The sequence below is a fragment of the Pleurodeles waltl genome, chromosome 10 (assembly GCF_031143425.1).
Source record: "Pleurodeles waltl isolate 20211129_DDA chromosome 10, aPleWal1.hap1.20221129, whole genome shotgun sequence".
In the NCBI taxonomy this organism is placed as follows: domain Eukaryota; kingdom Metazoa; phylum Chordata; class Amphibia; order Caudata; family Salamandridae; genus Pleurodeles; species Pleurodeles waltl.
Genome location: NC_090449.1, coordinates 343,524,890 through 343,537,559, shown reverse-complemented (window position 1 = coordinate 343,537,559; position 12,670 = coordinate 343,524,890). Strand labels below are relative to the sequence as shown.

Here is a 12,670-nt window from a genome sequence, read left to right as displayed (position 1 = left end):
ATATGCCAGTTGAGTAGGAACCAATGTAACCATGTTTAGGGGAGAGAGCACATGCACTTTAGCACTTCTCACCAGTAGTAAAGTGCTCAGAGTTCTAAAACCAGCAGAACAGAGTGAGAAAAATGGAGGGATACAGGCAAAAAGTTGGGGGCTGACCACCCTAAAGTTGTCAGGTCTAAGACACATGAGTAAGTCTACACATGTAAATGTACCATTGTGAACAGGGCCTTCATTGTCTGAAAATAATTTTCTATAGAACGATTGTGAATGTACAAACAACCCAGCAATTATCATGCCCACTAGGGAAAATGTTTATTAACAGCAGACCATATTTCAGCACACATTCGCATTCTTTCAGTCTAAACCTCCCTAAAGTATATTAGAACATTGGAATGTTGGCATGTCCATTGAAGACAATGGAGTGCTGCGGGCTTTTACTGGCCGGTAAAAGCCCGCAGCGCCAGCATTCCAATGTTCGTTTTGTTCACAGCAACAGCTGTGAACAAAGCCTCACGGAGCCCGAGGGGATTTTAATCCCCTCGGGCTCCGTGAGCAATTTGTTTTTTTTAATAGAACATTCTGCCCTGAGTGGCAGAATGTTCTAATAGCGTTAGAACGCGCCGTAGCGGGCTCTACCGGCTATTAAAGGCCCTTTCATTTGTTAAATGCCCTCGCCTTCGGCTCGGGCATTTAACGCGGTAGCGGGCCTTTAATAGCCGGTATAGCCCGCTACGGCCAATTCACGGAAAGTATCACTGTGAACCTCAGGGGTCGGTGTGTCTTATCCCGTCCCTGCATTGTTATCTTATGTACCTTTCTTATGCATGGTCTGCGTTGCTCGGGATATTGAACAACTCTTCTTGTTCAACATGTACTCATATGCAGAAGGTTACTATTAATTTTGTTTATTTTTGTTACAAGATGGACCACACAATATAATTTCTCCCTGAAGCCACATTTCAGCTGCTGCTCTCTTGAACAGTGCATGCATAAAAATATGGACATTTTCCTTCTTTGCCTTATTAGCATACGTTTAAGAAAAACATGAGAATCGAGCACATAAATGTTAGCTGCACCATTCAAATAAGTTACCCTGCTTTCTGGGCTCCGCACTCTCACCATATACACTAACCTAACAATGTAAATACACGCTATCATAAAATCATGCTAATGTAACAGTAAAAATATATAATGCAGATTGTCACACAAATCATTTGGGAACCTGGGCATCTTTGAGCTCGCCAAGCTCCAGCTCCAGCCTTGGAACTTCATTTTTAAGGAATGCTTGGAGGAAGATATTTCTATGTAAAACTTTGCAAATGACGCAGGGTGTTTTAAACTGAATCCTCTGAGTATCAATTCCAGCGTCGTTAGTGCTCACAGTTTAAACATACTTTGGAAAACAAGTAGATGACTGTTTTCTGATTGTGTCCAGTACTTACTTTCTCTCTTCCGGTACTGTCCAGCAGAGCCCCAATAGCGCTTTTAATTGGTCATATGAACTTTCACTTGACTTTAGGTCAGTGCTTTAAAGCCTGTTAAAAGCTACGGCAGATAATCCCAGTTCGTTCTTGGGTGGTGTTTTTTTAAGTAAAAATGTGTTCGTGCTTTGTGATATTTTAGGCTGAAAGTCAGCTGCTTGGGCTCAAACTCTTTAAGTTGCCAATCCTTGAGTTCAGTGCCTCTCAGAAACTAGTATAATGGCTGATGTATCATAACGTATCCTGGCACTGTTGGTCCATTGACCTTAGACTGTAATCAAAGATTTAGGAAGATGAGATTGGAAGGTCTTGTTTGAGGAACTGTATTTGGTTGACTGCTCAACCAAGCGAACATTGGAGAGGCAAGAGTTATTTAATTGGAGTGCAGTAGTGTCTGAGGTTCTGGAACACGGATGCTGCCCAATAACAACAGACTGCCCCAAGGCTAAACAAAAGGGTCTCACAATGTATTTGCCAGTGTATTGCCAGATCTACCAAGGTTGGGGAACCCTCGACTATGTCTGCTGTCTGCAATGTACATTTGGAATAGCTGCCAATATTACATGAAGAATACCACAGCTTTTCTCTGTTGGGTGCAAGATGACTTTCAAGTTACAAAAGCATTGTCAATGTTGGACTTTTTTTTAGAAATACTGTGTTTTTATAGCACGTTTACTATGAATGATTCAGATATATATCAATCCTAAATGTTTGCAATTACCTTATTTAAATATTCTAAAAATGGCCTGTTATTGAAATCTTTGAGGTAAACCATATGTCTTGTTTCCTTCTCCTTTACATACTCCTGTGCCCGTTTCTTTTTTTTACTGGTTTCTCTTCACTCTTTCCTTGCCTGTCACGTATCTATACAGCTTCATTTTTTAACCTGTTTTAAAAAAATCTTTGTCTTGCATTGTTTTCTGTCCTCTGTCTTTATATTTTTTTGTTGTATTGTTATTTGTTCCACTCATCCATTCTGTTGTTCTTTTCTTCCCGCACTCTTGGTCCATCTTCATTTTACTGCTTTCTTTCTCATTTTGTGCCATACAGATGATCCAGACATATGTCGAGCACATTGAGCGGTCCAAAATGCAACAGGTACATGTAGCAGGAAACAGCCAGATGGAGGGTGGCAACCCAGGACGGAGGTATGGCATTTGTTCTCTTCTCTTGTAACAGGGTGTGCATGCATGACAGAAAGCAGGTATGAAAAAGAGAGTGAGACCCAATGACTGAATCCAGGTGCTATACATGCCTCTTATAGGATGTTCTAAATATCTTTGCCCATCTCTGCATAGAAAAACTGCCTGCTCAAGTTTTTCAGGCAGAGTGCTGAGGGAGCCATGCCCACAATCAATCCTTTAATGGTGTGATCGCTGATGATCTAGTACAGCGTATAGGTCCAGTCATGGATGAAGTGAAACTAGAAGTATGAGTGGGATAGCTGATAAATCTTAAATAATGAACAGAGAATATTGGGGATAATTGAATTGGTAAGATACGGTTCTTATAAGGATTGCCTCCGTTACGGTGTTTATGATCTAGTTTGTATGCCTTGAGATGGGCTTCTTGTGCACATTGTTGTCTGTAACTGGCACTGCTGGAAATAAACAAAACGTGTGGAAGGCTCATTACAAATGAAAACACTAAGATCATGATTCAGATATGCCTATTACTATCATTGTACAGGATAGGTCTGCCTTTAGGAACTGGATCTCTATATCTTTCTTTTAAATGCAGCATTGCTAGACATGGACAGTGCATCAGTGAAGTCTGTTCAGTACATTGTATGAAATTAGCTAGCTGTTCTTTTCCATTTTATTCCAAGGGTTCTCGTATGTATCACCATAATAGCCATCTAAGTTGACGGTAATATGCTTCACCATTGTAATAGAAGATATACTAATAATTGTAATCAGCAAATTACTGAAAGTAGATCTGAGACTAAAGAGGTTGCCCATCACAGAGAGGTTCTTAGTAGTGTCACATCAGTGTGATGGATTTCATGCCAAGAAGAGACTCCGCCACTTAGGAGCAGTGGCTCATTGTTCTAACGTCTCCACTTTAGTTAATGACCAATGTTATTTGTCTGCTGAGTCTTTATTTTAGTAATTTCTCATTAGAAGGTTGAATCTCTATTTGTTTATCCTGTGGCACAGATTAGTTTATCCTCTGCCTTCTGAATGGTTGCTTACACCTTCAGTGAAGAGGTCAGGTCCCCTTAGATAAGGCCTTATGTGAGATTTGTTGGTAACCAATGACATAATGCTGGCGGTTATTGGTATGTTGATAAAACCCTGGTGGGGGCAGGAGCCTACAAACTGTGGTCACAGACACCACCCCAAAGTAGGGTGTGTAATATTCCTGGAGGCAAACCCCGACCCCATTAGGATTTTCAAAATATTGTAGAAAGCCAGTGTGTGGGGTTTCATAATTTCAGATTAATATCAAACTATTTCCCTTTTACCCTACCTTGCTAGTTTATGGATTACCCAACCACTATTCTGCCTTGGCTGTCTTGTTCTTGGATGCTTTTCATATTCTACTTTCTCCATTTCTCACTGGACAGTCCCTCCACCCCTCATCTGATTCTCCTTGTACGTGTCACCTGTCTTCTCATGTGTGAGCCTAGGGCTTCCATTTGGCACCAAACTGACTTTTCCTTGAATGTCACAATGTAGATGGCCCACTGTTTTCCCTCATTCCCAGGCAGCCATCCTTGTATTTCCCCCAAGCCAGAACTAAGCACAATTCCCACTGCTTAGCATTTCTGGCAAACAGTGATCCCTGCCACAATTAATGTGCCTTGAATTTCCTAAGTGATACATGCTAATGGTCATTGTCGTAAGGATCAACCCACTTCCTTTGCAACCCAGTGACAGATATATGTCCCTTTGCAAAACAGAAAGAGGTAAGTGACTAGGAGCGGTTGTAGCTGTAATCCAAGGGAACACATGCATTAGTTAATAAATCTGATTCATTAAAATGGTCTTGAACACCTGTCACTTGGGGGTACCTAAAGACCCTACCTTATCCTATCTTTAAAACACACCACCAATCATTTTTATTTTCTTGATTCAGAAATGGTATTGAGTTGAATTGACATACCACACTTCTACAGTGAACATAGTCATCAATATATCATCTTCTATGAATAACTAAGCCTCCAAACAAAATGACACCCCCACGAACAAGGGCATACTTCAAAGCACCTCACTTAAAGTATAGAGGAGGAATTCTACCAGAATTCACATACAGCAAAGCACAGAAACTGTAAAGGATATAACAGTGGTTTGGGTGAAGGTTTAGATTTGTGTTTAGGAATAGATTATAATTAGAATGTAGAGTTAGGGTATACGTTTAGAATTAGGGTTACAATTGTGGTTTGAAATAAGGTTAAAGCTATGCTCATGTAAAGGTTTCGGATTTAGAGTTAAGATTGATGGTACATTTAGGAGTTAGTCAGTAGAGTTCGGTGGTTTAGTTTGGAATCCTTTTGTGTATTTTACAACTTTTTTTGCTGCATCTAAAATTAAGTGCCATACTCTGAAGTTGACATAATAACGCTAGCCTTCAGTATACAGTAGATATCACCTTTCTGGATTCACCCCCCTTGGGTGCTGTATCAGGCTCAATAAATAGGTGTTATCCACTCATCCATTTGTGTAATTATTGCTCATCATGCACTATTAAAACCTCTTAGCCATTGGGCACACTATCCCATGAAATATACACCGGACCTCTCCCTCGATAAAGACTTAGAATCTCTGCAGGCTAAGATCTACAGTCTGAGGTTTATTATCAAATAAATGGCAGTGGACACCCCAATATAGATTGGGCTTTTTAATCATCGAATAGGCTCCAGAATAAACAGATCCAACCTGTGTATACAGCACACAGTGGCTTTGAGGAAAGGTAGATCAATAGAACAAATCTCACTAGCAAAGGTGAAATGCGTATCGTTCATGTTGACCATTTTGGCTACCTTACACAAACTGCAATATCTTACAGATGTAATCTTCTTCACTTCGGAACCATGTTAATTTCAACCATCCCTTGCAGTGCTCAAGAAGTGTCTCCGACCTTCCCTAATGAGGTGAAATGGGACCTGTAAGCATGTGTGAGGGAACGTTCATCATAGACCCCATAAGGGTCAACTGAATTCAAGGCATTCCCATTGTCCCTCGCTGGGAAGCCTGTACCTTTAAACTAGCTGAGACCCAAGAATGAATGATGGCCTGTCCAAAACAATGGAGCATGGCTGCACTCAGTATGTAACCTCAGAGGTTGTAAATGGTGACACACAGGGCATCTGTTCTCTTACTGCCACTACAACCATTATTTCCAGGCTCCCTCCAACTCTTCTTGGTATTTTGCACTTGTGGGCCTACAGACTTTTCCTAGCTGAAGAGGACTGACTACACTCACCACTTTCATTGTGAGAAATGTTAGTGCAGGTTGACATCCAGTCATACCTCTGCAGGTAAACCCATGTATTTAAACCCGGCCTAGACATAACAGGTTACCTCATCCTTCCTTTCTCTTAAACTGGATACAATGTACCGCAACATTTACTGGGCAGACTAGCTATGGCAGCCTGATCTCAGCTTAAGCACTTCATTCTCCTGCAGACACTGCATGCCTGAAACCTAGTTTCTAAGCTCGCACCCCATGCATATTCTCATCCCATAGGGGAGAAGTAGCTTGATATGTTAACGCATATTTCTACAAGTTCATAATTATGAAGGACCTCATCTAGAGGTAAGTGGTAATGGGGTAGCTACCAAAAATTGTCTGTTGCCCGGTTTGCTATCCTCTCTGCCCCCACATATAGAGATATGGAAAGTGCTTTGATTCTGAAAGCAGAACCATGGTTGGCTCTGACATCACAAACATCATTTTCAGTGCACAACTACCTGCTTAAATAGTGTGGGAATGTTCTCCCAGTTTAGGACCTGCCATGTCAAACTATGACAGTCTTACCCCGTTCTCTATATCTTGTGGTACTGCACAGGTAAAAACAATGCTCTACACACAGTGGAGAAAACACCTAGTGCATCAGTGAGGTTAATATTTTTGTGTGCATGAGTTCTGACTATGTCTTGGATATCAATGTGAATGTGGTCAGATAATTCAGTAATTGAATAGTCTTTTTTCTCCACGATTGACTGTATGCTTTTGTTATTATAAAATATCATCACACCTATTTCTGATGGATACATCTACCTGCACACCTCATGCCTAAGACTTGATCTGGAAAAGTTTGTTTCTCTCCTATGCTGGATGGTTATACCAGGGCTCCAACTCAACTTGTGTGCCGTTGCTTTGATGTCAGTTTGTTTCTTTCACACTCTTCAACAAAGATCCAGACATGACCTCTGCTAGAATTATTTGTTTTTAATATTGTTTTGGAGTGGCCCAAATAGATGCCACCACTTAAAAGATCCAGTTCTTATAGATGTAGTTTCATTCACTCTCTGGAATCCTTTGGATCACTATGGCATCTGTCCTTGTAGCATGAATCCTGCACATGCTTGAAAGTCCACTTATGGCCGTGTCTTCTTTCATTTGACAGCTATTGATAACCAGGAGGGAACTTATTTTGGATCGCAAGTCTGTGACAAGTAATTAAGTTGTTGTCTCTTCCCGTTTTCACTGCAGTGCAGAGGAAATGCTCTGTCTGTCATGGAATCCTCTCGCACCAAGTTTAGGAAGTACTTAATGCATTATTTTTTTTCTTCTTGATGTCACCTTCATTGCTTCTTCGCTTCCAGTGCTGCTGGCCACACTCCCAGGCTTTTCCGGCTCCTGGTACAGACCTCCCCTTGCGTACCTCCATGCCTTTTGGGCTATGTTGCAGCCTTTTCTGATTCCTTCTAGTGCACCTTTCCAAGATGCCAGAAGTATCTTTGCCTATGCCTTCTCTGACTGCCTCGTCCCTGGTACCTGTCGACCTTATTAATGGTCCTGGCATCATCCCAGCTGCCCCTCTTTTCCTGCCAAAGTCCTTGCTGGTTGTGTTTGTGTTGGAACTGGTACCACTGTCATTCATGAGGCTGATCCTGGATCTACTTTTAGAACTACCTAGAACCAAGACAGTTCTGGTCAAGGTGAAAAATATGAGACAGACCAGCTTGGGTTTCCTGGTATTCTTCAATAGGCCCCAGTTAGAGATTTTCATGTAGAAAGGGTTAGTTTTTCTTTATTCTGACTCTGAAGAAGGTCCTTATTGAGGCCCCGATATGCCAGTGACCTAAATACTACCGAAATTTGCCTTGATGGTCCTTCAGCATTCCCTTCAGAAGACATTCTTTCTTTAAAGGTTGCCCTATGCAAGGGTGGACAAAGTCCTAGAACCGCAGAGGTATGATTCGATGTCAACCTGAACTGATGTTTCTTGCCTTTCACAACAGCATTGTCATAATTGTAGTACGTCTTTTGTTCTCTCAGACCTCTGAGAGAAACCTGTATGGGTGAACCTTTAATTCTGATTGCATGCTTTTTCCCAACATTCAGCTCCTTTGAATTTGGCAGAAACTTTCTCAGAACTATGGTACGTGAATTTATTTGTGATGAGTAGGCCGGAGAGGAGGGCGCTAGCAGATTGTTACTTCCTTTCAGTGTTCTTATATTCCACTCCATCCATCATGGATCTTCTGTCACTTGGGAGGGGTAGATTCTTCTTAGAAACCTTTAGAGATGGATGACTTATTACAGAGACTAGGTTAAGTCACACTGAGCTAATCTGCTTTACCCATAGAGTGACAAATATATTCTCTTTACTGCGCACCGCTCTTTGATAGAGGCTGCTGGCGGTAGCAGGACACATTTTGTGTGGTGAACTGAAGGGTAGGTGTCCTGTTTCGCATAAGCCTTCTAGCTGTGTTAGGTTTCATGTTATATTTTGAACCAGCAAGGATTTTCTGAGGCTTTCTGTGTATCTGGGGTTGTAAATGGGAATTGAATCTGGAAGGTTGGGGGTGGAATGTGAGTAATGGAAGTTGTGGCAGTTGCTGTTCCTGTGGCTGCCCTGCTGGACGTATGTACTGAACTTGGAATAAAAACTGCCAAGAAACTTACCAAGTGTGGAGTCTGTACTTATCAGGTGGAAGACAAGCTTAGAACCATGTTGTTTCCAGCATGGTAGCAATCTGTTGGACACCTTTGTTCACTATTCTCTGATTTCCAGTGTCTGGTTGTTTGGCATTGTTTCCTTTCTTATGGTTGTGAGGAGCAAGGAGTGGAACGGTGAGGAGGGCGGTTGTGGCTGTAGCGATCTGGAACCACTGGGGAGTAGAAGCTGTTTTTGGGAGGAGCGGTCAACGCTCAGGAGGAGTGGTCAGTGCGCACCGTGCCCATGGTGTACACAACATCACAAGTGCAAGATCAGCAGTCAGACGTGCGTCCAGCTTCGGACAACGTGAGGCGTGCAGTCGTCCAACAGCAGTGTGACGCTCTGCGCATCCAGCGTTGTCTCCTGGACAACGTGGGATGCGCAGGCGGGTTGTATCCATAGCAATGTTATATGCCCGTGTATGCAGCAGCGGCAGTCTACGTTGTTGATTATTGAGATACGGAGAGCAGCAGTGTGACGCGCTTCCAGCGTTGTTTCCTGGACAAGTAGGTCATTTCCATAACTATGTTAGACGCCGTGTGTGCAACAACAGCAGTCTACGTTGTTTGATTGACAATACAGAGAGGAGGTTCAATTTTGGATAGTGCGTGAATGCACATCGCATATCCTTGCAGACATACATTCCAAATAAATTGGGGAATCTCCTACAGTGATTTTCACACTTGGGTGCAGATTACAGTGATTTGCACACTTTTAAAGAACTCTGGACACATTCACTTTCTTCAAACTACGGGGAAAAAAATGCAGCAAGCAGTCAAACCTCCAATTCCATTTTTATCATCTCCAGGATTACCTCTTGTTGAGTGGGAACAATGGAAAGAGGGATCTGAAACATATTTGGATGCCATTGAAGGAGAAATTTTCACACAAAAAAAATAAATTTGCTTTATTGAAACATTCTTTATGTATGGAGGGTAGGAAAATATTATAACATTTACCAAGTGTACCCGTTGTAGAAGAGGGTGATGTAATTGATGAATATGAGGTGGCTATAAAGGCATTAGATGCACATTTTAAAAGGAGATGACAAATTAATCTATTGAAAATTTCGTAAGTGAACTTAGAATATTAGCTTCAACATGTGATTTGAAGACATTTGAGGATGATGTGATTTGTGACCAAGTGGTAGAAAAATCGAATAATATGAAAATTCAAGAGAAGCTATTGACAGTCCCATGTTAAACCTCAGAGTCCAAATTTGAGTAACAAACAGCTTTATTAGAGACTCAAAGCCAAAGTTACATAAATGAGTCTCAAAACCATAGTATAGATATACAAAATCACCAATGTAGAATTAAAGAGTCACACAATATTAATTTGAAGCAGCATATAAAAGACCAAGACTTCAATGGCAACAATGTAGAAAATCAGGAAATGTATGTGATGTCTGGATTCTAAAATTAAGTTCTCTTGCCTAACCATTGACTCTAGCTCCTAAACTACTATAATACAAAAATAATATCTGAGAAAGGTTAGCAAGCAGAACTTCTGTAGAAGATTCTGTTCAAGAGAGGTGCACTGGCATAAGCCACATAGAAATTAAAGTAAGAGGTCTATACCTCAAAAAGGTCCGCTCTGAGTAAGGGACAAAGGGAATTAGAATCTCTCAGCAGCTAAACCAAGCTGAACTCTCAATTTTTCCAGGTGTGATGACATCATAACCGAAACTCTCATTTGAAAACAAAACAGCAAATCAATCATAATTGACTCTATAGACTTCTGAATCCTTCAGCATTTGACCTTTGTATCCCCTCGCATCCAACAATTTCAAGAGTTATAGCTGCCAAATCGAGGATACTCCGTCGGTCCTGTAGCACTTCTCTCAGGCTCTTTTACCTCTCATGCACAATGAGCTCCTTGTCAACTTAAACACCTCCAGCATCAAAAAACGAGATTTCATGTTGAAGATTAGAACACACAAAAAGAATTTGGCCATCACTCCAACCAACTAAAATGAACATGAATATGCCTTCAGTTCAATATGCATGGAACGTTATATTTGTTGAATATAAAATGATTATAGAGAATAACATTTCTAAAATACTATAATATAGTCATCTTGCAAACGAGAATTAAATGTGGCACACATGAAACATTACATTCATTGTGCACTTTTACTGATATATTTCAGTGCATTACGTTAAACAAATCATTTTACCCATTACAAAGGAAAAATAACCACACCTTCTTCTGACGTTGATAGAGGCTTAATGGCACAGCCAGGTAATGCTCTTTCATCCCTCCCTCTGATGGCATATAACGTCATCACGAACCCACTTCATTCTTGAATAAGACGTTCTAAAACCTAGTCGTTTTGAACAGCTTTTGTCTGGATTCTTCCAAACATTTTATGTCATCATAATATTTACACTAACTATTTTCCAACTCACCCTCTGCTGTCGTTCTCTTCCTACCTTGCTGGATCCCCATTCCCTGGAAAAATTTGTATCCAACTAACAGAACTATTCCTACAATTGAAATAATCAACAATGGTCTCAACACAAAACCTAAAATTCCACTTCCTAAAGTTCAAAACCATCTACCTATAGCAGAAAATCTGTCTCTAGTCGCTTTCCATGCACCAGTCACATCAACTCTTTCAGATCCTTTGTCAATCCTGAAATATTCCGGATATACTTCTGCAAATCTTTACCTTGTTCTGGCATAAAAGAACATTGATGGACCTTAAGCATCCAACAGACTCCACCCTCTTTTGCGAGCACCATGTCTAACGCAAGTCAATTTTGTAAAACCGTTGCTGTGATCACTACCAACTCAGAATTTACAACCAGTAATGCTCCAGCAGTACTAGTGGCTATTTTATCCACTATAGTAGACAATCTTCTAATCTTCAAATCATTCAAAATCAATCCCACAGATGGGATTAGAGCCAGAGATGTCTCCTACCACTTCTCCTGCACCCACACCTCCCTTAGATCTAGAACCTCAGGCATCAAAATGTTCTACATGATAAATCTGGGGAAAAACAATCCCCAAATAACACATATCCATCCTTTTGGCAATCTAAAATAAGTATGCTTTCCACAAACCAAATAAACTCCAGGGAAAACACTGTCTTTTCCATAAAAATACAATTTATAGTTCCCTCAAACTTCGAAAGTGTGTTCACATTCACTCTTTCATGCAAACACGTTATTAGACTCGGCTCTTTCCATCCACATGCACAATCGTCTTTTGTGTACCCACTGTAAAGCTTAGGCAGCTAAGTTTCCAGCTAACTGATGTTCTATTTCTTCCTTTGTCCACTTATTTTGACTTTGGCAATGCTCATCTAAAATCTGAATCTTGCAATTATTTTTATTTCCAAGGGAGTTGGTCCTCTGTTCAAATGCTCAATCTTTAGAATGTCTGAAAGAACTAAATCATAGTTTGAAAAATAATACTGATAATGTCCTGTCCCATAAAACTAACTCAACAAAAGACTACATGAAATTGCACAAGTCACAGGAATATGATAATAGGTAATTCCTTCTGAAACAGAAGCGGGCAATGTAGTGCATACATAGCAATCCCTCTCGTCCATAGTCTCTAGATATTCATTTAAAAAGCAGAAATATACATTTGCAGAATAATCTCATCTAGATGCATCTAGGTGTAATGCTTTCTCATCTGCCTTAATGCTTTTATCAGGATTAATAGTTTGGAGGGCATCACTAGAAGATATGTCTTCTTCTATAGTACTGGAAGGGGAAAACAATCCTAATAGCAAAATTATTAGTATTATGAAAAGATTTGTTGTAATTGGTATCCCTAGAGCCGGGGCACGACAGAGACAGTGTCTCAGCTCCAGAAGCACGACAAGACAATCGTTGCCTCATGACATCCTTGTGTGTCAGCCTCTGTGAAGGCTTAGCCACAGGGAAAAGTTGGGCACCAATTGTCTACAGTAGCCCACCATTCCCAAAAACATCCTAACTTCTATCTGTGTTGTTGGCAGACCCATTTTCAGTATTGCTGAAATCCTCTCTTGTGACACTTTTCTCACTCCTTCCATCAATGTGGTTCCGGGATATTGGACCTGTTTTTGACAATA

The 12,670-nt window shown here is 40.7% G+C and overlaps 1 protein-coding gene across 6 annotated transcripts in view; it reads left to right on the top strand.

The window, feature by feature from the left end:
- The window catches only part of MAPK8IP3 (mitogen-activated protein kinase 8 interacting protein 3), a 729,083-nt gene that overhangs the window by 271,073 nt on the left and 445,340 nt on the right, over nt 1-12,670 (top strand). For all 6 annotated transcript variants that reach the window (XM_069210571.1, XM_069210567.1, XM_069210566.1 and 3 more), the window contains exon 4: nt 2,532-2,629. In XM_069210571.1, the coding sequence (XP_069066672.1) occupies nt 2,532-2,629 (98 nt within the window). The remainder of the gene's footprint in view (nt 1-2,531; nt 2,630-12,670) is intronic.